Genomic DNA, 20,207 nt, shown 5'->3' on the forward strand with positions numbered 1-20,207 from the left:
AGTAGCTAGCCAACATTCCCCGGGATCCTCCTGTTTCTGCCTCCCCAGCTCTGGTGCTACAAGTTAATGCTACCATATCTAACTTTCCCAAGGATGCCAGGGATCAAACTCGGGTCCTCACATTTGTGCAGCAAGAACTTTACTCTGGGTCATCTCCCCAGCCAAGTGGCACATAGTATAGTCTAACAATGAGCTGGATGTTGTAGGAAATAAAAAACAGTAATAAATCAACCTTTGAGGTATTTATGTTGTGATTGGGGAAAAGAAATACACCATAGGAAGTAGCAGTAAATTGGCAGCATATAATTGCCTACCATCAGACTCTCTATACCTAGTAAAATAATGCATTTTTTGTCAATGCCCTAATCATATGTACAGTTGCTGAGTAGGTATGTAGTTAATTTTGACTGACTACAAATAATGTTAAATAAAAGCATCCCCACTTTCACAGTGAACGGACCTAACTTATTGTGGCCTAGGTTATTTGTAAGAGAGAATTCCTTGCTGTACTGTGATTTGTAGTAGACAAGTCATCTGCATTTTTGATTGGACTGTGTCTAGACTTTTGCACATTTTGTCCTCCCTTCGATGCTGGCACTGAAACCCAAGACCTCTTGCATGCTAGGCAGATGCCTCACCACTGAGTTACATGCCCAGCTTCTTTTATTTCTCACACTGGCCTTGAGTTTGAAATGTTTTTGCCTTAGCCTCCCAGATACTAGTATTGGAGGCATGCACCACCATGCTTGCCTCTTAACTTTTTTTGGGTTGTTTGTTTTGAGTCTTTTGAGACAGGGTCTCTCTATGGAGTCCTGGCTGTACTAAAACTCATAGAAGTTTATAGAGTAGTACAAAGAACTTTACCTAGATTTTGTTGTTGTTGTTGTTTTGGGTTTTTGTTTGTTTGTTTTGTTTTGTTTTGTTTTTCGAGACAGAGTTTCTCTGTGTAACAGTCCTTGCTCTGTAGACCAGGCTGGCCTCAAACTCACAGAGATCTGCTTGCCTCTGCCTCCCAAGTGCTGAAATTAAAAGTGTGCACCACCACTGTCCAGTGATTTTCCAATTTTTAGCATTTGCTACATCCTTTTCTCCTTTTATATATATTCATATCAGAATATATAATATGCATAGACAATATATATAAACTGTATTATTTGGGAACTACTTGAAAATAGGATGCTACTGAGTCCCCTCTGCTTTTAAATGTATATTTGCAAACCACCCCAAAAAGCAGTGCCTTAAAATCAGAAATTGCTCTGGTACAGTACTTTATCATTTTATTCAAAGATGGCCGGTTTTCCCAGTAGTGTCCTTTAGAACGATATAAATATATTTGACCCTTTATGCTTTACACTTTGTAGTGTGTGGCGTGATGCTCAACATGACTCCCCTCCTACCACTTCCTGTTTGATTCTAAGAGCAATATAAGTAGGTCCCCTGTCCCTGAGTGGTCGTGCAAACAGGACAACTGGCTTGATTTGATTTTTTTCTTTCATCTGATTCAGTGGAGCAGCGTGACTTCGTTGGCGTGGACAGCACAGGAAAGAGGCTGCTCTTTATGGCTAATGAAGCAGACTTGGATGAAGAGCTGGTCATTAAGGGATCCATCCTGCAGAAGTAAGCCCCAGGGATTGTCTTCTTGGCAGTTCTCCTTTTCTTGAAACCAAATAAAACCACCCACCATGGGAAAGAAGGAACGAAAACTAGATTATACTGTGTGAAACTGAGAAAAGTATGTGAACACTTTCCCTGGAGACAGGACACCAGCTTTTCTTCACAGCGTGCACACAGCACTCCCTAAGTCTTCTCTTAACCAGGGTAGAGACAAGTCCTGCACTGAGGGAGAGTGAAGCCTTGGGGGGCAGGGTGGGAGCAGGACGACAGTGTTAGAGAGCCTCCTTTTAAGAAGAGCTAGAAAGAGTGACATAATTCACCATCGGTGGTGGTGATGCGACCACGTTGTTAGGAAACAAATCTCCAGAAGTTTACATCTGGAAAATATGAAACTCTTATCTCGCTAAACACAATTCCCTGTTCTCTCCCTCCCATAAGTCCCTGGCAATCACAGTTCTACTTTGTTTATCAGTTAATTTGAGTAGTTTATGTATCCTCTGTAAGTAAAATGCTATATATATTTTTTGTGGTTGACATTTCATTTTGCATGATATCCTCAAAGTTCGTCATGTTGTATCCTATAACAGAATATCTTTTTCTTTCTTACTTATTATCTATGAAATGTGTATTAAGAACCATTCTTAAACATTAAAAGTTAAATAGTCTATCAACAAAGTATATAGAATTCATAATCACACTACATCCTAGGATCTTGAGTGTATTCCATCTACTCATTTATTAATTTATTTTGAGGTTTACTTATTTTTATTTTTTTATGTATATGGGTGTTTTGCCTGCATGTATGTCTGTGCACTGTGTACATTAGTGCCCATGGAGACTAGAAGTTGGCATTAGAGCCCCTAGAACTGGAGTTAGTTACCAATGATTGTAAACCACTGTGTGGGGGTGCTAGGAATAGAACCTGGGTCCTCTGCAAGAGCAGCAACTAATTCTTAACTGTTGAGCTCTCTCCAGCACCTCCACCTCCTTTCAGATCAGGGTTACCCAGCAAAAGCCTCTTGTTTTTGTTACCTTTGTTTTTATCTGGCTTTTTCCTCCCTAAGGGTACTTGCACATATGGTAGCTGGTTCTTTTTGTTGGATTTTTTTTTTTTAATGGAAGAGCAAACTTAAGTTCAATAGCCAAAGTTTAGTGATAGGGCATGTTATATTTATTATAATCCTTTATTTTTAATGTAAATTCTTTTTTATTTTATTATTATCATGTTGTGTATGTGTCCGTGTGGATATGATGTGTATGCTTTGGCACAAGTGTCTTGGCATCCATGTGAGGTCAGAGGACAATTTGTTGTGTCCGTTCTCTCCTACCTTATGTGGGTCTAAGGATCATACTCAGGCCGTTGGGCAGTCACAGCAAGTACCTTTACCCACAGGGCCCTCTCTCCCATGCTTTATGTAAATTCTGTACCTGTCTCTTTCACAGCCTCCCTCTTAGCATGCTGTCTAAAGAGCAGCTGGCCAATCATCTAGACCCTAAGGAATGCCAGCTTTCCCTTGAGGCAGGCAGGTGGATCTGTCCAAGGCCAGCATGGTTATCTACATAGGGAATTCTAGGTTTAATATAAAGATATAATGTATATGCTGACTCCTCAAACTCCAGCAGAACAATAAAGGGAACTTAGAAAGGTAAAGGCTACAGAAAATTGGTTTCCTCAGCTGAATGCAGTTTAGTGATTCTTTAAAGATTCCTATTGTACAGACTTTTAGCTCCAGCACTCTGGAGACAGAGGAAGGCGGATCTCTGAGTTCTAGGACAGCCTGGTCTACATAGTGAGTTACAGGACAGCCAGGACTACACAGAGAAACTCTGTCTGTCTTGAAAAAAAAACCAACCAAACAAAAAAATCCTGTTTTATTTCTGACAAGCATGTGTTTTTAATAATTCAAAACTGTAAAGTATTTGTGCCAAACAATAAGAAAATCATGATCCTCTTCCCACAATGCTATGTGGTTCGCTTTTAAATTCTAGTCAAAGGGTCAAGGGTGGTTTTTTGTTTTTTCCTGGAAGGGTAATAAACATCTAAAAACAAGCTTTTAAAGATTTCTTTTTAAATGAAATAAAATGTTCACAAGTTCATCTTGGAAGGTTTAGGCATTTTATCTCGGGAGACAAGGACATTTGTCAAGACTGCATAGAACATGGCCAAATCTATTTTGGGACTAAAGATAGTAAAAAATGGCTTAAACTTCAGTTGCTTTGTGTATGGAAAGTCATGAATTTATCTAATTTAGTGTCCCAACTGATATTTAACCAGCCCTAATTCCTAAAATAATCTCTCATTTTATGATAAGGAGAGGTGACATAGAAGGACTGCTTTCTATGCCAAAATCTGCCAGTTGTGGTAGCCCCTTTAATCCCAGTGCTCTGGGGGCAGAGGCAGGCAGATCTCTGAGTCCGGGGCCATTCTACATAGGATAGCCAGGGTTACATAAAAAAGACCCTATCTCAAAAAAAAAAAAAATGAAGAAGAGGAGGAGGAGGAGGAGAAGGAAGAAGAAGAAGAAGAAGAAGNCCCTATCTCAAAAAAAAAAAAAATGAAGAAGAGGAGGAGGAGGAGGAGAAGGAAGAAGAAGAAGAAGAAGAAGAAGAAGAAGAAGAAGAAGAAGAAGAAGAAGAAGAAGAAGAAGAAGAAGAAGAAGAAGAAGAAGAAGAAGAAGCAGCAGCTAAATCCAAAGCACTGAACTTTTGTTCTTACTTTTCCATATTTTTTTTTCAGTTCCTTAAAGAAACTTGCCTATGAGAAAGCTTGTGTCTTTAGACATTAAGCTATATAGGCTGTAGAGAGCTAGGGAAATCTTCCAGCTGTCTGCCTGTGTGAGGAAGCGTCATCTTGCCAATTCCAATCGTGAGTCTTCAGCAGTACAAATCAGCTTGTTCTTGGCTTGCTTTTTTTGGCGGGGTGGGGGGGTTGGGTTAGTTTTAGCTTTTTTCAAGAAAGGGGGTTTCTCCGTATAGCCCTGACTCGTGGAACACCCTTTGTAAAACAGGCTAGCCTCGAACTCACAGAAATCCATCTGCCTCAGCCTCCTGAGTGCTTGGGATTAAAGGTATGTGCCACCATGCCTGGCTCTTAGCTTTCTTTTTAAAGTTCTGTTTTCTTGAATGTACTAAATTTGTTACCACTATTCTCCTATTGTCCAGCTTCCAAAATTTATAGTTGTCCCTTCTCCTGGTCTTTTTCTTTGTGAGTTTGCAGCTTTGAGTTAAAAACAAACAAAAACCTTCACTACCATATTAATGAGTTTTCAGAATACATAGTGCTTAATGTCTGTGTTTCGTCTTCATCCAGGATTATTTTCCTTTCTATTTATTTTGTCTCTCTATTTATTTTGTCTTTCTATTTATTTTGTTGTTTTTTAGATTAATTTATTTATTATGTATACAGAGTTCTGTCTGCATGTATGCCTACTCGCCAGAAGAGAGCACCAGATATCATTATAGATGGTTGTGAGCCACCATATGGTTGCTGGGAATTGAATTTAGGACCTCTGGAAGAACAGCCAGTGTTCTTAACCTCTGAGCCATCTCTCCAGCCCTAACTTCACTTTTTAAAACAAAAAAAATTTAAAGGCAATGTTTCACTATGTAACCTTGACTAGTCTAGAACTTACTGTGTAGAGCAGGCTAGTATTGGCCATACAGAGATCCACCTACCTCTGCCTCTGAGTGCTGGAAGTAAGGGCATGTGTTGTCAGGGTTTCTGTCCTGCCCAGTTCCCACAATTGTTAAGTCCCAAAGAAAATCACACAAAAGTCTACATTAATCATAAACTGGTTTTCCCATTAGCTCAGGCTTCTTATTAACTATTATAACTTACATTAGCCCATTATTCTTATCTATGTTAACCACATGGCTCAGTACCTTTTTCAGCGTCATAGTCACATCTTGCTTCTTCTATGTCTGGACAGGACTGCAGAGGGAGCTTCCCTCTTCCCAGAATTCTCCTGTTCTCATTGACCCGCCTATACTTCTTGTCTGGTTGTCCCACCTATACTTCCTGCCTGGCTACTGGCCAATCAGTGCTTATTTGAAACATGATTGACAGAATACAATTGTCCCACACCAGGCATGTGCCACCATGTTCGGCATAACTTAAAAAAACGACTTTCTGGCTTCCCTTGAGCAGATCCAAGTTTTCAGCTTCACTACCTTTGTGCGTTGGCGCCACTATAAACTAAAGGCTACTGGAACGTAAGTCCTGTGTTGCTAGACAGAGAATCTGATAACTAAGATGGCTAATAGGGGGGGACCAGATTTCACCACATATGTGTTTCTAAAATTACAATTTTTTGATTCTTGGAAGTTTTCATTTAATATTATCAGACTGTAGGTAAGTGCTTTTGTGGAAGATGAAACTGCCAGTGAGGGTACAACACTGTAGTAACACCCGTCCTTCACAGTCTTTCTGCACACGGAGGGTACCAGGCACACACATAGTACACTTACATACATGGAAGCAAAAAAATAAAATAAGTAAGCCTAAAAAACAAATTTTTTAGAACAAAAATGCTAGCACCCACCATGCTGGTCTCCCCAGGCTGGGGCATAGGCATCATTACTCTGACCCTTCCCCCTCTTCTGGAGCCCAAGACCTGATGCTAGACTAGACTAACGTTAATCTGTATTATCTGATTTGAACCTGTTCTTTCCTGTTCTTCCTACAGGCACCCTAGAATACATTTCCATACGGGCCTCGTGGATGCCCATCTCTACTGCTTGAAGAAATATGTTGTGGATTTCTTAATGGAAAATAGGTAAGAAGGCCTACAGATTTTGAGCATTCTGTTTCTCAAACTTTTTAGTTTTGCAATTCTAAACCTACAGTTTTTTTTTTTTAACAAGTATAGGGTTTTTTTGTTATTAGTTTTACCTTTGATTATATGTATGTGTGTGGGTGCGCGTGATTACAGATGTTCTTAGAGGCCAGAAGCATCAGATCCTCTGGTGGCGGAATCCCAGGGCGTTGTGAGACGCCTGACATTGGTACTGGGAACTGAATGCAGGTTGGCTGCAAGAGTAGTATGCTCACTTAACCTCTCAGTCACGCAGGGTTTCTCTGCGTAGTCCTGACTGCCCTAAAACTCGCTCTGTAGACCAGGCTGACGTCAAACTCAGATCCATCTGCCTCTGCCTCTCAAGTGCTGGGATTAAAGGTGTGCTCCACCCCCAGCTTTGTTTTTGTTTTTGAGACAGGGTCTTACTATATAGTCCTGGCTAGCCTGTAACTGGCTGTGTAGACCAGGATCGCCTCAAAATAAAAGAGATCTGCCTGTTTCTGCCTCCTGAGTGCTGGGATTAAAGATGTTTGTCACCTTGCCTGACCCATGAGGTATAGTTTTTAACTAACAAACTACCTTGTGATTTTGGTTTTCCCAGATAGGGTTCAAACTCTTTGTTTGCACTGCTTGGATTGGAACCTAGGGCCTTGTGTATCCCATGTAAATGCTTTGCCCAAAGTCTTCTTAATGTCAGATAACAGTTTATACAAAGATCACAGCTGGTTTTCATTTCTGTTTTAGAAATAAATCAGATTATCTACATACTGTTACTTTGCTTATACCAAAGAAACCCTGATTATATTTTGGGGATTTGCAAATAATAAGCCAGCAGAATTTTTAAATAAAACTTTAAATAAGCTGCGTGTGGTGGTGCAGACCTGTGATCCCAGCTCTTGGCAGGTGGAGACAGGAGGGTCAGAAGCTCAGGGTCTTCCTTGGTTACACGTTGAGTAGAAATATAGCTGGAATTCTAAGAAGAGTAGATAGGAAAAGACTTAATGGTGCAATGACTAGGAGGCTAATTCTCTTGGTGGCTTGTGGATAAGTTCCTGCCTTGAACAGTGCTGGTAACTGAAAAGCAGTCACTACAGCAGCCAAACTCCGCCAGAGAGTTTGGCCAAAGAATTTTAGCTTAAATTCTAGCTCTGAGTTGGACAAAGCAAGGCGGGCCTGTACTGCTCAGGATGCTCAGCAAGATCACAAGTTCAAACCTACATGAGCTATACAGTAAGTTCAACACCAGCCTTAGCAACTTACAATAATAAGTAAAAATGGGACTGGGAATATAATGCTCTTCAGAAGTAGGGCACTTTCATAGTGTGCACAAGTCCCTGGGTTCAGGCCCCATTAGCACCAAAAAACAAAACAGAACAAAAATCTATCTCTTTGGCTGATGGGCCAGGATATATATGAAATAAAGGAAAAAGAACTAAGCCCAGTGCTTCACATGAGTTTCTGGTACCCATGGAGACCAAAATAGGGTGTCGGCAATCCCCTGAGCCTGGAGTTACAGAGACTGTTGTGAGCTGCCATATAGGTGTTCAGATCAAACTTGGGTCCTTTGGAAGAGCAGCCAGTATTTTTGTTTGTTTGTATTTTGTATTATTTCAAGACAGGGTTTCTCTGTGTAGCCTGTGCTGGAACTCACTCTGTAGATCAGGCTGGCCTTGAACTCACAGAGATCCGCCTGCCTCTACCTCCCAGAATGCTGGGCTTAAAGATGTGCGCCATCACTGGCTTAAAAAGAAGGAATGCTTTCTAAATACTATCAAATAGAATTGTGCCTTTTAGATCCAGGGTGTACAGGCAATTTTACAACAAAGCCAGCCTTATCTTTGCCGCCGCAGCTCATCTGTAGCTCATCTGGACACGTCAGTTTGCTGCTGCAGCCCTGACAAATGCAATAGAGTGGTGTGTGCTCTGAGGACAAGCTGCCATCCGTGATGACTGTGACTGCCAGGGCTGCCAGCTGGGGCTTTTCCTCTGCAGTCTGCTCTGACGTAGATCCGGATCCTCAGCCCAAACCACATCTGTTCCCTTCCCCATCTGCCCACATCTCCCAGAGTTGCTAGAGTCAAAGTGCACATAGTAAAAGTAAATTTCGATATAAAGTGTATCTAGCTGGGTTTGGTGACTCCACAATGGTTCACAATAGCCTTGCGATGTTCCAGTTCTTAGCACAGCTATGGGCAACCTCTACAGCTAGGTCAGCTGCACTGTACGGGAATACATCTGACGTTGAGCGCCAGCAGAAGGGGCTGCGACCTGGCAGGACAGCTTCATGTCTTTTCAAATCACTTACCCTGAGTGCTGATAAGGATCGTGTGCCAAGACTTGTCTGCTTGCCCGCTGCCAATTCTGTTTGTTCCGTGAAGGCCCTAAACGTCCTCCAGCTGTCTGTGCTTTGTCCCTTCAAAAGAACTGACTTGTTCTCCAAGGGAAGGGACCAAGGAATATTTGCTATCCGCATTGGTATTGAAAACAGACAAAAAAAAAAAAAAAAAAAAAAGCTAAGAATAAGTATTCTGCTGTTTCATTCTTGTATTCATATGGAAATTTTTAATCTCCATCAAAGGACCAAGAGAAAAAAATCCCATTGAAATTCAATACAGGGACTCCTAGCTTACACAGAAATGTTCAAAGATATTTGATTTGATCCTTTAAAAATAACATAAGACCACGTACTGTGTAGTTCCAGGGTTCATAATTTCCCTTACCTCCCTCAGCCTCTGCTTCTCTCTTGCCTTCTTCCTTACGGCATATGTGTGTGGTCCTGTGTCTTAGTGGGGCCCCTGGTAGAGAATGGGTACTGACAGAAGCAGCGAGGGTTGTGGTGCTGTTCACACTACAGCCCCTCCCTCGTGCCTCGTCTCTCAGAGTAGTATAACTGCTTAGACGCGTTCACAGTCTGCTCCCCCGCCTGTTTGACCTGCTCTTTCTCCCTTTCCCTGTCTTCGGCCCGCCCCACTAATAATTCCTTTAGGTATTAGAAACGGCATTTACCAAAGCCCAGCACAGCAACTGACATATAAAACATGTGTCATAAATACTAAATAAATTAATCGGTGATATAAAAACCTGCACTCTCACCCACCTCTTTTCATTTTCTTTATTAAATAAAAGTTAAAAGCATACTGGATGCCCCCAAAGCTGAGTTCAGTCCCCAGAATCCACACGGTAGAAGGAAAGAGCCTGCTTGCAAAGTCTGTCCTCTAATTTCCTTACACAGCAGTGTGGTATATATGTATACACACTAACACATGCAGGCACAGGAGGCCTGCATTGTAGATAAGCTAACAAATAATGTTAATTTAAAAAGCATATCCGCTATACCAAATATCAAGTCCTTTCTTCTGCCATTAAAGATTCATTAGACACAACAACCTATCATCTTTTTTTTACATTTAATTTTTTACTTACTTACTGAGAGAGGAGGAGAGGGGGGGGGGAGGAAGGGTAAGAGAGTGAGAGAGTCCTCTTTTGGGCATTCATACCCTGATATGTATGTGGAAAATGTGGAAAAGTCTGACAACAACTTGGCAGGAGTTGATTCTCTCTGCTGTGTGTGTCCTGGGCATGGAATTCAAGCAGGCAGGTGAGCATCTCTGCAGCCCCTGACATCCTGTGATGCCATCAGAAAGAAGTTGCTTCCTGGGACCCACAAAGGGCAAATGAAGAAGCACGTCAGAGCTCGGGCCAGCTATTCACTGCTCCTTTCTAGGAGTCATTCTCTGCACGAGTTAACTCTGCTCTTGCCCTCGGTGTCAGTCTCAGCTGAGATATTACAGTAGGTTGAAGTTAACTTTGTGGGAATTCTTTAGCAACCATTAGTAAGTACAACTGCTACAATATTTGGAGACCTGCCCTTTTGAGTAGTTGGAATTTAACTTTTCTTTTTTTGGTTTTTAGAGATAGGATTTCTCAATAGCTCTGGAGCCAGTCCTGGAACTTGCTCTGTAGACCAGGCTGGCCTCAAACTCACGAAGCTCTGCCTGCCTCTGCCTCCCGAGTGCTGGGGTTAAAGGTGTGCACCACCTTCGCTCAGTGGGATATAATGTTTTTTAGGAACCACTTAGGGATAGGAATGAATTCTAAATGTGCAGAGAGGCTAGGTTTGGTGTCCCATGCCTTTAATTCCTGCCATTTAGAAAGCTGAGGAAGGAGGATTGGCTGCTAGTTCAAGACCTCCTAGATTACAATGTTAGACTTTGTCTCAAAAATGAAGAGATCTAATGATATGTCATTATAATTATAATCATTATAATTCAGTAGCTGAGTACTTGCTTAGTGTGTCGAAAGCCCTGGGTTCAACCCCCAGGATGAAATAAATATATAACAGACATCATGGCTCGTGCTCACAATCCCAGCAGTAAGGAGACGGAGGCAAGCAAATCCTAAATTCTATGCCAGCCTGGGCTACATGTAAGACTTTGTCTCACAACAACATCTCCACAGAGCCAGCCATGACAGTAAGGCCTGTAATCCTAGCCCTTACAAGGTAAAGGCATGAGGATCAAGAATTCAAGGTTGTCCTTGGGTGGACAGTTAGAGGCCAGCCTGAGCCATTAAGACACTGTCTCCATGTAACAAAAAACTAAAAGCCTTCTATCTCGTCATCTGGACATAGAACTCTGCCTGTACCAGGCACACATGTGGTATACACATATATGCAGGCAAAACACTCCTATACATAAAAAAAATAAATTTAAAGGGGGGGGCAGCAGGCATGGTGGCGCACACTTTTAATCTCAGCACTCAGGAAGCAGAAGCAGGCTGATCTCTGTGAGCTCCTGGACAGCCAGAGCTACATAGAGAGACCCTGTCACAAGAAAGAAAAGGAAGAAAGGAAGGGTGGGTGGTGTTTTCTGGCAAGATTGTTTGACAGCACTTGTTCTTCCTGAGGACCAGGGCTTACTCTTAGCAACCACATGGCAGCTCACAAACATCTGTAACTCCATTTCCAAGGGATCCGATGCCCTCTTCTGGCCTCCACAGACATATGTGCAGACAAAATACCCGTACACATAAAATAAATTAGAATTTTTTTTTAAAAAGTGATTTAAGCTAGTTGCAGCAGTAGCTGTAGCCCCAGTGATGGGGAAACAAAGACAGATATCTTTCTGAAACTCACTGGGCATCAAGCCTAGCTAAATCAGTGAACCCAGGGTCAGTGAGAGGTAGAGATTGATAGCGGAAGGCACCTGACAGCACCCCTGGCCTCTGTATACATGCACTTATGCACCCACAGAGACATGTGTGCACACATACATCTTACACGCCCACAAACAGAATAGCCTGCTTTCTCGTGGATGGTTGCTAATGAGGAATCAAAGCACCGTGTTATATACTGCATGCATACATGTGTAAGGATGTACATACATATACATACCATGAAGCTGGGACTTTGTGGAAGGACCAAGAAAAGGGATTCTTATATTTTTTTTCCCCACTTCTGTCTTAACCTTTAAAGGAAATCCAGATCTTTGGCTTTTCCTTGAGTACAAATAATTTCTGACCCAGAAGGATACAAAATTCTCACATTTGGCCACTCTTTCTTTCTAGGTCAATCACTTCCATCCGAAGTGAACTGATTCCATACCTAGTAAGAAAACAGTTTTCCTCAACTTCCTCACAACAGAGGCAGGAAGACAAAGAAGAGGATCTAAAGAAAAAGGAGCTGAAGTCTTTAGGTTGGTGTTTGGTTTGGTGCAGTGAGATGAACAGGGGTCGAAGAACCTTGGGAGAGAATGACATCCCAAGATGTTCACTTAAGACAGCCAGCGTCTAGTTTACAGGACAAAATGGGCTAGCCGGCCTTACTCTGGGTGCGCTTGATCACACAGTTGGTTCCTGGACTCTTCCGGGCTGGGCTGATCAAGCCTCCAGACCCATTATTTGGTCCATCCTTTTTGACTATGCTCCCCACTAAACCATAGGTCTTCAGATTCTCCTTACCGCATCTCAGCTTCCTGGTTCTTCAAGTTAGACCTACCACCTCTGTCAGTGAGAGAAGGTGATGAAGCAAACAAGTACAACCAGAGGCCAGCCAGACTGTCGAGGTGGAATGCCTTGATTGCCCTCAGAGCCCTGTGTCCTGCCCCATCACAGAGTGGTGACAGAGTGGCGTGGTGGCTGCAGCCACAGACTCTGGCTCCAACATCTAAGATTCATTATACTGGACTGTGGTGGTGCACGCCTTTGATCCCGGCACTCAGGAGGAAAAGGCAGGCAGATCTCTGTGAGTTCGAGGACAGCCAAGGCTACACAGAGAACCCCTATCTCAAAAAAACAACAAAAAAGAATTGGAAAGAAAAAAGAAAACTAGAATAGTTACTGTGACTCCAAATGCTGTGATCACCTGCATACATGCTGTGTGCTTTCATGATTTACAGAGGTTATTATTTTCCTTAGTGATGCTTAATTATTGTTTTTAGGCTTTTGGTTTGCTTGAAAGCTTTGATTTATTGTTGTTTTGAGACTATGTGTTATGTCTTATTATGTAGCCTTGGCTGGGCTGAACTGAGAGAGGTTCACCTGCCTCTGGCTCCTGGGTGCTAGGTTTAAAGGTGAGCATCACAATGCCAGCCAACCTTCTTTTTAGGACTTCTTATATATTAGTTTAGTGCTTATAACATTTTATAGTGTTTACTGTATTTCAAGCGTATAAGAAAATCCATTGCCTGTTTTAGTTGACTTGGTCTTTCAGCTGTGATGGGTTCCTTGGGGTTCAGACTTAGTGATGAGTTTCAAGGAGAGTAGGAAGGAATATTAGCCACACCTGCTTCTAAGACCTGACTGTCTCTCAGTCAGGAGGCAGAGGCGGAGGCAGGGGGTCTGTGAGTTCCAGGCCAGCCCAATCTACATAGCAAGGCAGGCTGTTAATCAATCTGTGTCCCCATGCCTTCTTTCTCTTTTTTATTTACTCTGGATGTTTGCTCTGAAGATATTTACAGTTTTATAAAAAATGACAACACTCTGACTTTGGCTCCATATCATGCCTGCTGGAATGCCTTTCGAGGAGACACGAGGGAAGATTTTTCTAGCTCACAGGTGCGCTGCTATGTCCACATCATGAAAGAGGGACTCTGCTCTCGAGTGAGCACCCTGGGGCTCTACATGGAAGCCAACAGGCAGGTGAGAGGATGGGCTCAGGGTCTTCCTGCCCTCAAACTAGACCATGCTTTCTGTCTTACTATTCTCATTAGGGAAATGGTAACATTCACAGTCTTCACTCCTCAAGATCAGCAAGACTTGAATTGTCAGGGGCAAATCCAAAGACAGGAAGTCAGTGAGTTCAAGGAAGCCCTAAGATCTCTAGGGAGATTAGCTTCTGAGCTGTGGCTACAGCAGTTCTCCTGTTTTTCAGGGTGAATATTTGTATAATAACTACTTCTAAGTAAGCAGACAAAGCCAAGCATGATGGTATATTCCAATAACCCCAGCTCTCAGCAGTGAGATGTGCAAAGTGGAGGCTACACTGGGCTCTGTAGCAGATTCCAGGCTAGCCATGTTTGCTCACACCTGTAATCCCAGCACTTGGGAGGCAGAAACAGGAGGATTTTGTGTTGAAAGCCTGCTTGGGTAGCATAGCAAGACCTGTCTGGGTCGGGGGTGGGGAGTAATAAAATAGATAAATATTATATAGTCACATAGTTTAATGAAGTAAAACAACAAAGGAAACTTCCTCAAGAAAGCAAAAAAACAGCTGGGAATGTAGCCCCATTGATAGCACACAGGAATCCCCAAGCTCGCTCCCCAGTACTGCATCAGCTGGTATGGTGCCCATACTCCCAGCATCAGGAAACAGAGGCAAAAAGACTAGAATTTCAAGGACATCCTTGGCTACATACTGAGTTCAAGACCCAACTGGGCTGCATGAAACCCTGTAGGAATTTCTTGCTTGTATTTTTGTTAGTGGTGTTTAAGGTAAACTAAATTTTAAAAATACTAAAAGGGGTGGGGGAGGAAATTGAGTGACCAGATGACTCGAGATAGGAGTGTCTGTGGAGAATTGTCTGAAACACATCAGTGAAAGCATGGAGAGAAAAGGCTGAAGATGTGGAGGTTTCTTCATAGTCTTAGAAGCAAGCACAGGAGGAAGGAATATTGAGACCAGCAAATGAAATTGGGGAGGCTGAAGCGCTGAGGTAAAAATAGGCAGAGTTAGTTGGAATGAGATAATAAAAAGATTAGCTACTAAATACGGCAGTGGTGGCACATCTTTAATCCCAGCTCCCTAGGGGCAGAGGCAGGCAGATCTCTGGAGTTCGAGCCCAGCCTGGTCTGCAGAGTGAGTTCCTGGACAGCCAGGGCTACCCTGTCTTGAGAAACAACAACGAAAGATTAACTACTGGCATTGTTCCTAATAGAACTCTCAAAACTGTCACTGGGAGGTAAGATAAGATGTAGATGATATTAAAAATATTATTGAAAACTGAGATTTCTCTGGTTCATGAATCTTGAAGACTCTTAGTAGGCAGGGCGGTGGTTGCACAGCTTTGATCCCAGCATTCAGGAGACAAGATAGAAGGATTTCTGTGAGTTGGAGGCCAGCATGATCTACATAGTGCATTGCAGGACAGCCAGGGCTACATACAGAGACCCTGTCTCAAATAATAATAACAAAAGACTCGTACTAGCTGGTAGACATAACCTCAGCCCCAGATATTAAGCTGCCTTCAATGTGGATTGGTTATGAATCCAGGGGAACCCCAAACCAGAGAACTATAAGAAAACACAGTGTTCCCCACTCTTACTCAGGACCAGAAGCAGGTTTATAAACAGGCTGGGGCTGGAAAGACACCCTCTGATGGTGCAGCAGATAGACACACAGGGCCGTGACTGGAGTGTCATAGAAGAAGACTCATGGTGCTGTAGCCAGTGCTGACAAGACCTCGCCCAGCTAGCATGGCCACCACCTACAATGGTTTGTACAGCTGCCCTGTGTTGTCCATGCTGGAGAATCACAGATACGTGCATTCTCTTCCTTCCAAGTAGGTTATGACCAAATCACCTTGTACCTTCAACTTGCTTTTCATTTCTCAGCCTTAGGCAAGAATAATATAAGCTTCTTTTTCTCGTTTCCTTTGGAGGGACATGGACTCTTTCTTTGGGTCAGTCCTGATTGTAGAGTTTGTCTAACGTTGCTCCTCTTCTCACGTGGTACATGCATGGCCACAGTAACCCAGGAGACAAGGAAAAGAACCCAGAATTATTCTGAGCGGGATTCGCGGTGTTCTGTGCTCCATTTGACCTCCTTTCCCATGAAATGTCAGAAGAATGTCTAGGCCTTAGTGAAGCTGCTGCATACGCTCTCTTATCTGACACAACTGGCGGAGAGCCCCGTCCCTGACTGGGCGTTGAGTTCTACCTAAAGTGTTGGTTAGGTGTTTTCACCTCTTTACCTACGAAACTTATTTCCTCAAGGTACCCAAATTGCTGTCTGAGCTTTGTCCAGAGGAGTCAATGATCCACCCATCAGCCCAGATTGCCAACAGACACCTGGTAAGTGTTGGCGTAAGCAGAGCACAGGTGCAACCTCCTGAGGGGCACTGGGACCCCATTAGTACAAGGGGAGTCCCATCTCCATCTTGGTAGTAGTAGGGTCTCACTCAAGAAGACTTCATCAGGCTGGAGAGATGGCTCAGCGGGTAAAGCTCTGTGCTGCTAACCTGACAACCTTGGTACAGTCCGGGAACTCCCGTGCTGAAAGGGGAGAAATGATACTTAAACTTAAAGCGTTCCTCTCTGACTTCCACACATGTCATAGCATGCACATGTGTACACACACAGAAAAAAATATAAGAGACTTCCTAGCAGATGTGGTGGTACATCTATAATCTCAGCACTGGAGCAGCTTAGGTGGGAAGATCACAAGTTCAAAGCCTGCTGAGCTACAGAACATGCAGGGCTAGCCTGGGAAAGAGTAAGACCCTGTCTCTGGCCGCTTGGAACTTGCTTTGGCATATAGTTTAGTGGTAGAGCACTTGCTCAACATTTATGAATCTCTGGATCCAATCTCCTGTATTTCACAAATATGAAGAGTTCTGAAGCCAGATGTTGTGGTACACAGCTGCAGCCATGGCATCCAGGAGACTGATGCAGGAAGTACGTGAGTTCTAAGCCAGCCTGAGATGAATAGCAAGTTGGATGCAAGTTTAGGGTTTCATAGTAAGAACTTGTCTCCAAAAGCAATAAAAAGGAGAAAGGGAGCTGAGCCAGTGGCGGCCGCACACCTTTAATCCCAGTATGCAGGAGGCAGAGGCAGGCAGATCTCTGAAATCAAGGCCAGCCTGGTCTACAAGAGCTACAAGTTCCAGGACAGGCTACAAAGCTACAGAGAAACCCTGTCTCGAAGAAAAGTTGGCTGGGGGCCTCTGAGTGGTGCACTCCTTTAAGGCTAGCACTTGGGAAGCAGAGGCAGGCAGTTCTCTGTGAGTTTGAGGCCAGCCTGGTCTACAGAAAGAGTTCCAGGACAGGCTTCAAAGCTACACAGAGAGAAACCCTGTCTTAAAAAAAAATTAAATAAACTGAAAAGCCGAAGGCCAGTCTGGGCTAAGTATACAAATATGTAAGTGCACACATATGTCTGATTTGTTGGTCTTGTTTTGTTTTTCTTGGAAGAGAAGGGCCTGTTCTTCAGTGTTAGATGGAGCTGGTGTTGGAAAAACTGTTTGGTCTTTGGGTCTTGTGAAATACTAATCACTCCCCTAAGTTATTTCTCTGGAAGAGTCCATAGATGCCAGCCCCAAAGATGGGGGTGAATTACAGATAGTTGAGATGGATGGCAAGATCTCTGTTTGCCTTCTGCAGGTTGCAGCTGACAGCCTCGTTGGGCCGGATACACAGGTTGGAGAGAAGTCATCTGTTAAGCGCTCAGTCATTGGCTCATCCTGTGTCATACAAGATAAAGTGACCATTACCAATTGCCTTCTCATGAACTCTGTCATTGTGGAAGAAGGGTATGTCTCCCTCTGTGCCTGCGTGAGGCAAGGCTTCTGGTACCCCAAGAGCCTTGGTGGATTCACCCAACCCAACAAAGGGCTCACACTGGGGACAGGAAGGAAGAAGCTTAGCACCTTTGAAGTTTGGTTTTGCTTCCATAATAACGTGAACTCTAGTCCCCTCTTCTCGTAGAACCATACACTCCTATGAGAAGCTGCCTTCTCTTCCCTGGGGTCCTGTTTCATGAAGGTGACCACAGTAGTGAGCTCTTTGTGGTGCTGCAGTGACATTGTGCCGACGAAGTGTCACTTCCCCTGCCTTAATACCCCAAAGCTGCCTGGAGGCAGCGGCCTACAGGGAGTGGACATAAAAGCCATGCTATGCTTTAAGGGCAGGCTTCTCTCCCCAGGCTGGCCTAGACCTTGCTATGTAGCTCAGTCTGGTCTACCCATAAGCATCCTGCTTCAGCCCCTTAAAAGTCCAAAGTCTGGGGCTAGGGATATAGTTGATTGAGTGCTTGTCTAGCATATGCACAAGGCCCCTGGGTTTAATCCTGGACTACATAAATTGGGCATGAAGCAGGAGGATCAAGAATTCAAAATCATCTTCAGCTACATAGCAACTTAAGGCCAGCCTCAACTACATGAGATAAAAATACAACGATAAACCTTTTGCTGAAACTTTACTTAAACAAAACATGGTTCCTCACCAACAGACTCCTATAATCCCAGAACTTCAGAAGCCTGAGGGAAGAGAATTTAAAATTTGAGTCTAGCCTGGGTTATGTTTGACAAGTTGGAACCCCAGCATTCAGGAGGGAGAGGCAAGCGGATCTCTGAGCTTGAGGCCAAAGTGAGTTTCAGGACAGCCAAGACTACACAGAGAAACACTGTTTTTTAAAGAAAAAACAATATGCTTTGCTAGGTGGGCATGGTGGCACATAGCTTTGATCCCAGAAGAGGCAGAAGCAGGTGGATCTCTGTGAACCAGCCTTGTATAGTGATGAGTTCTAGGCCAGCCAGGGGTACACAATGAGACTGTCCCTTATGCGCCTTGGGTTTTTTGTTTGCTTGTTTTTGGTTTTGTTTTTTTAAGACAGGGTTTCTCTGTGTAGTCCTGGTTGTCCTGACTGTCCTGGAACTCACTCTGAAAACCAGAGATTCACCTGTATCTGCCTCCCAAGTCCTGGGATTAAAGGCATGCACCATCCCACCCTGAGAGGCTGTCTCTTTTGCTTTCTTTTCTTTTATGAGACAGGGTCTCTCTACATAGATCTGGTTGTCCTGGAACTCACTCTGTAGACCAGGCTGACCTTGAATTCACAGCGATCCTCCTGCCTCTGTCTCCCAAGTCGTGGGATTGAAGGCGTGTGGCTCCTTCACAGGCTGCAAAAGCAAAATCACTGAGCTGACTCATCATGGTAGCAGATTCTCAGCATTGGAAAGGCAGAGAAAGGAGGATTCATAGTCAGAAGCCAGCCTGGACTACACTGTTTGCAAAGATTGAGGAGGGGAGGTGTGCAAACACTTCATTGGGCTGAATATGTGGGGTGGGAGCTCGTTGTTTGTTTATCTTGAAATGGGGCCAACTGGCCCTGAATCCTAGGTTCAGCTTTCCTTCAATTGCCCCAAAAGTCCTGTACCGCCACACCCAACTCTAGAGAAAACAGTTCCTTTTACAGTTCAGAGTGACTGACTGGGCTGGGAGTGGACCTTAGTAAAGAGCTTGCCCTTAGAGCAGGAGGACCTAAGTTTGATCCCCAGAATCTAAGTTAAAGGGGACAGGGAGCAGCTGGAAAGATCACTTGGCAGTTAAGGCACTGGTTACTCTTTCAGGGGGCCCCAGTTTGAATCTAGCACCCACAAGACAGTAAGGCAGGTGGATCTCTGAGTTTGAGGCCAGCCAGTTCTACATAGCAAGTTCCAGGCCAGCCAAGGTTACAAAGTAAGAGTCTGTCCGCATAATAATAATAATAGTAATAGCTGGGCGGTGGTGGCACACACCTTTAATCCCAGCACTTGTGAGGCAGAGGCAGGCGGATCTCTGTGAGTTCAAAGCCAGCCTGGTCTACAAGAGCTAGTTCCAGGATAGGCTCCAAAGCTACAGAGAAACCCTGTCTTGAAAAACCTAAAATAATAATAGGAATAAGATGGCACATGCCTATAATCTCAGCACTTTGAAGGCTGAGGCAGGAGAATCATTAAGTTCAGAGCCAGTCTAAGCTAAAGGTGGTGAGAGATCATGCAGTCCTACAAATTAGCATCTGATGATAAGATCCGATATCTTTCGACCCATATGAAGATTTCCCCATTATTTTGGAGTTACTTAGTTTACCTATGATAAACTTGAAAAGGGCAATTAAAATTCAGACATGTCGATCTTATGGACAGTGGGTTAGCTCCCTGCCCAAGGTCCTCAGGGCTTGGGAGATGCCAATATCTACACCTTGGGCAGGTGTCGGTAGGTAAGACTGTTCTCAGAAAATTCCTGCTTATCTTCCGTTTTCTGCCACTTTCTGTGACGGCTGACAGTCAGGAATCAAATGTCTAGTGAAGGTTGCACAGCAGATGCACAGGGTGAAACGCTGCTGCGGAAGCTGGGGAACCTGAGTTCAGATCCTAGAGCCCGTGTGAGTAGAACACGATAGCCCATGCCTGTCTGTAACCCAGTGCTCCTTCAGCAGGATTCAGAGCAGACGCAGGAACAAATCCTCAGAGTCTCACACGCCAGCTAGCCTGAATCCATGCTGTCCTCTGACCTCTACACACACATGCCCACACTCATACACATAAATGTAGACACAAATCCATTGGAGAGAAAAAAGGTAGAGGGGACTGGATAATGGCACAC

General features: G+C 43.7%; 1 protein-coding gene across 1 annotated transcript in view; it reads left to right on the forward strand.

The window, feature by feature from the left end:
• The window catches only part of Eif2b3 (eukaryotic translation initiation factor 2B subunit gamma), a 56,007-nt gene that overhangs the window by 24,924 nt on the left and 10,876 nt on the right, over positions 1-20,207 (forward strand). The window contains exons 5-10 of the mRNA XM_050131909.1: positions 1,506-1,617; positions 6,300-6,389; positions 11,976-12,103; positions 13,357-13,547; positions 15,840-15,917; positions 17,226-17,374. Coding sequence (XP_049987866.1) covers positions 1,506-1,617; positions 6,300-6,389; positions 11,976-12,103; positions 13,357-13,547; positions 15,840-15,917; positions 17,226-17,374 — 748 coding nt within the window. The remainder of the gene's footprint in view (positions 1-1,505; positions 1,618-6,299; positions 6,390-11,975; positions 12,104-13,356; positions 13,548-15,839; positions 15,918-17,225; positions 17,375-20,207) is intronic.

This window comes from Alexandromys fortis, unplaced genomic scaffold (genome assembly GCF_014885135.2).
Source record: "Alexandromys fortis isolate MF-2015 unplaced genomic scaffold, M_Fortis_MF-2015_v1.1 scaffold_302, whole genome shotgun sequence".
Lineage (NCBI taxonomy): Eukaryota > Metazoa > Chordata > Mammalia > Rodentia > Cricetidae > Alexandromys > Alexandromys fortis.